Consider the following 3,575-nt stretch of genomic DNA (forward strand, 5'->3'; position numbering starts at 1 on the left):
TTCTAAAGTCCATCTGAGTATATTTGAGGTACCCCTTTCTTTAATTACAATACAAAAACTGGAATCAAGCAAATCAGTTAAAATGAAGAAATCAAGATTTAAAAAAAATAAAAGAAAGAAAGCACCATCTCAGTGAAGTTCTCCATGAGTATGAGAGATTTTATATTAACAGACACTGATCAATAAATTCAACAACTTCTCTTTAAAGCATCACCCTAAGCTTTCCCACTATCCTTCGTATGTTCCTTTTAGAATCCATCCAATGATCAAGAAATTAAGCAGGGCTGTTGTCCAATTCTACACACACATACAAAAGGAGAGAGAGTTCTACCTGAAGAATCTTGTAGATATCCAGGAGAGTTGCCACATGAAGGGAGATTTCAGAGTCTGGTCCCCCAATGATTGCTACTAGGTTATGCTGGATGCTACATTTGTAGTTGGGGATCAGTCTCTGCAGTCCTGATGTAAGTAGCATTGTGGCTTGATAGGTGCTCCTAGCAATGTCATAGCTGCCATAGATGTGGAAGCCCAAGGTGAGGTTGGGCAAGAGCTGAGGGTTTGCATTAATTTCCTTCACTGTGAATGCCAGAGTGAGGATGAGCTGGTAAGCTTTAGTCAAAACACTAGAATGAGAGGTGCATTTTGGAGTAAAGTTTATTGTACTTTTTAAAAATTTTTGCCACTGTGTTCCTTGTTACCATAGTTAAAAATATTATCATTTCTTCAATATTTATATGCTGTCTTATTTGACTCACTGTTTTAATTTTTTACTATATTGTAATTATTTCCTGATGCTGGTTTCACCTTGTTTTTATTCTCTCCCTATTATTACTCTGTGGTAGAGTTCATGATGTATTTGCACCTTGTTTTGACTCAATTTTTACTGTAACTTTAAGGCATATGAGTACTATTTTTATATCTGCTTTTTGCAAATTGCAAAGAAAATTCTCTCATTATTTATGAGACTCAGAATGTTAATCCTACAATGAGCAGCCTATCTTTTTGTCAGGAAAAAGTGTTAGAAAAATAAGGAACACTGAAAAATAGGCAGAAATGGAAACAAGCCATGAAACAGAGGACCAAAAGAGAGCTTTTGCAGAACAGCATTTGAGGAAGAAAGAAGTGAAAGTAGGAGCAGAAATAAACAGGAATGCAATACCTTTGAGATTCCCAAATTTATAACATCCACATTATTTTCTGGTTCAGTAAATGAGCATTTACTTTTTCAGTACTCTCTACTGGAATAAGATTCTCTGTGTCAGTGAGAGTAGCAGCTTTAGTACTACTAATTGTAGCATATCCACATTGAAAGAAAAGCAAACAAAAATATTGCTTACACAAAGTATTCAGGCAATGCTGGAGGGGGCTCTGTGGTGAAGCCTGTTGGGCGGGAGATGAAGATACCATGAGTAGCCATAGTTCCAATTATGAGATTCCCTGATTGATAATACACATGAGGAGGATAGTGTGGATTAAATAGCCTACACCTCCCCTCCTCAGTGAGATCCCTCCAAACTAGGTGAGGAAAAAGTATCATCCACAACAGCATTGAAAACATGAGCAACATTGCAAACACAAATGTACACTCAAGTCACAGTTTCTTCTACAATGCTGTAAGTACAAAACCCTGGATGATATGGCTTGATTTTGGCACCATTATCTGCTGAAAGGTCTGAACCCCAGAGAATTCAAAATCTTTACCGGTTCTGAATGTTACTCCATAACTCTGAGAGCTAACTGGCTTACATGTTGAAAGACTGATGTACATTGAATTAGTCGAACTCCACAGGAGTTTTGAGAAACAGAATTACACTCCTTCTGATTAAAAACAAAGACAAAATGGAAGGGACTGATTTAATTCCCTGAAAAAAATGTCAGGGTTCCCCCTGGAATTTCAGAATAAAAATAAGTTTGAATAGACACACTTTAAGTGTGCTTTTTCCTTCCCCTGAGACAGGAAATTTCAACAGACCATGGAATGTCCCACAAAAAGAAATAGTAAGAGAAATAATTCCTTTCAAGGGAATGCAGAAGAAAAAATTGTGCTTCTGTGTGGAGGCAATTGATTTGGCTTCTCCTTGTGCCAGAAATAGATTTTATGGTTTTAAAACTTTGGGAGCTTTGTGCCCTGAGTTGTTGCCCTTTCTCTCTGAGATGCTCCTTACCTTCTCTTCTTCACTTTCAAACCATATTGTGGTGCCTATAGATACTGTTTCTGGGAGCAGAGTTAAGGTGGGTCTATTGGGTAGCTGACATTTAGTTGACTTGATTCCATTCAAAAAGTACATGAGACCTGGAGACCTGGAGGGAATCTGTCGAATCATGTCCTGATCATCACACCCAAGCACCAACATCACCAATGCAAGGAAAGATCCCAACTTAACTCCTTCAACTTTTTCTCCTTATCAGCTGTTCCTTTTTGTTCATCTCAGGTCTCAACACAATAATGTAACATTTGGGGGAAAAGATGCAACCTAGCAGTCCTGAACTGGAGGCTAAGATAGAGAAGATCTCCACAGCCACCACATACTTTCCCTTGGTGCTCAGGTAAGTGGGAACAAAAGAGAGCCAGACACTGCAGAAGACCAGCATGCTGAAGGTGATAAATTTGGCTTCATTGAAGCTGTCAGGCAGTTTCCTGGCAAGGAAAGCCACACTGAAACTCACACTGGCCAGGAAGCCCAGATAGCCCAGCACACAGTATAACATTGTCACCGATCCCTCGTTACACTTGAGGACCAGTTTGTCATGCTCTGAGTGCATGTCCACATCTGGGAAAGGGGGAGAAGTTGCCAGCCACCCCACACAGATGCCTACTTGGATGAGGGAGCAGACAGAAACTACAAGAATGGCCAGTCCTTTCCCCACCCATTTCCGCATCCTGCTTCTCGGCTTGGTGGCCATGAAAGCCACCACCACAGTGATGGTTTTTGCTAGCACAGAGGAAATGGCCATGGCAAAGATAATACCAAAGGCTGCTTGCTGGAGAAGACACATTGCCCGCTTGGGCTGGCCAATGAAGAGGAACACGCAAAGGAAACAGAGCAGGAGGGAGAAGAGGAGTGCGTAAGTGAGGTCCCGGTTGTTGGCAATCACGATGGGAGTGTTGTGGTGCTTCACAAATATGCCCAGTATCAGAAGTGTGAGGAAGGAGAAGAAAAGGGCAATGAGGGTCAAACTGAAACCCAAAGATTCCTCATAGGACAGGAAGGTTACAGTCTTGGGAATACAAAAGTCCCGGTTCCTGTTTGGAGAGGTTTCATCTTGGCATTCATGACACTCATTCATATCTGAAAGACAATGGGAAATACAGAGTGGAAGTGGGCTGGGAAGTTCTGGTTGCTCTAATTTTAAGAAAAAATGTTCAATATTGTACATAGCAGCGAAATCAGTATTCAATATGGCTCATGGCATCTTTAGCACTTTTTAAGCAACAGTCATGTGAGTGGGGAAAATCTGAACCAAAATGCATAGGGAGCTTCATAGAAACTAGAAAAACTACTCCCTGTTTAGGACCAACTTAACTTAAGAGTGAAGACACCTCAAAACCAAAGATGAGCTGGGCATCAGACTCA

The 3,575-nt window shown here is 40.6% G+C and overlaps 1 protein-coding gene across 1 annotated transcript in view; it reads right to left on the bottom strand.

Annotated features, from left to right (window-relative positions):
- Positions 1-2,388: 2,388 nt before the first annotated feature.
- Positions 2,389-3,575, bottom strand: part of LOC123030539 (vomeronasal type-2 receptor 26-like) — a 5,376-nt gene continuing 4,189 nt past the window's right edge. Inside the window, exon 4 of the mRNA XM_044444551.1 lies at positions 2,389-3,290. Within this exon, the coding sequence (XP_044300486.1) occupies positions 2,389-3,290 (902 nt within the window). The remainder of the gene's footprint in view (positions 3,291-3,575) is intronic.

This window comes from Varanus komodoensis, unplaced genomic scaffold, assembly GCF_004798865.1.
Source record: "Varanus komodoensis strain SLA01 unplaced genomic scaffold, ASM479886v1 scaffold45, whole genome shotgun sequence".
NCBI classification, from domain to species: Eukaryota; Metazoa; Chordata; class Lepidosauria; order Squamata; family Varanidae; genus Varanus; species Varanus komodoensis.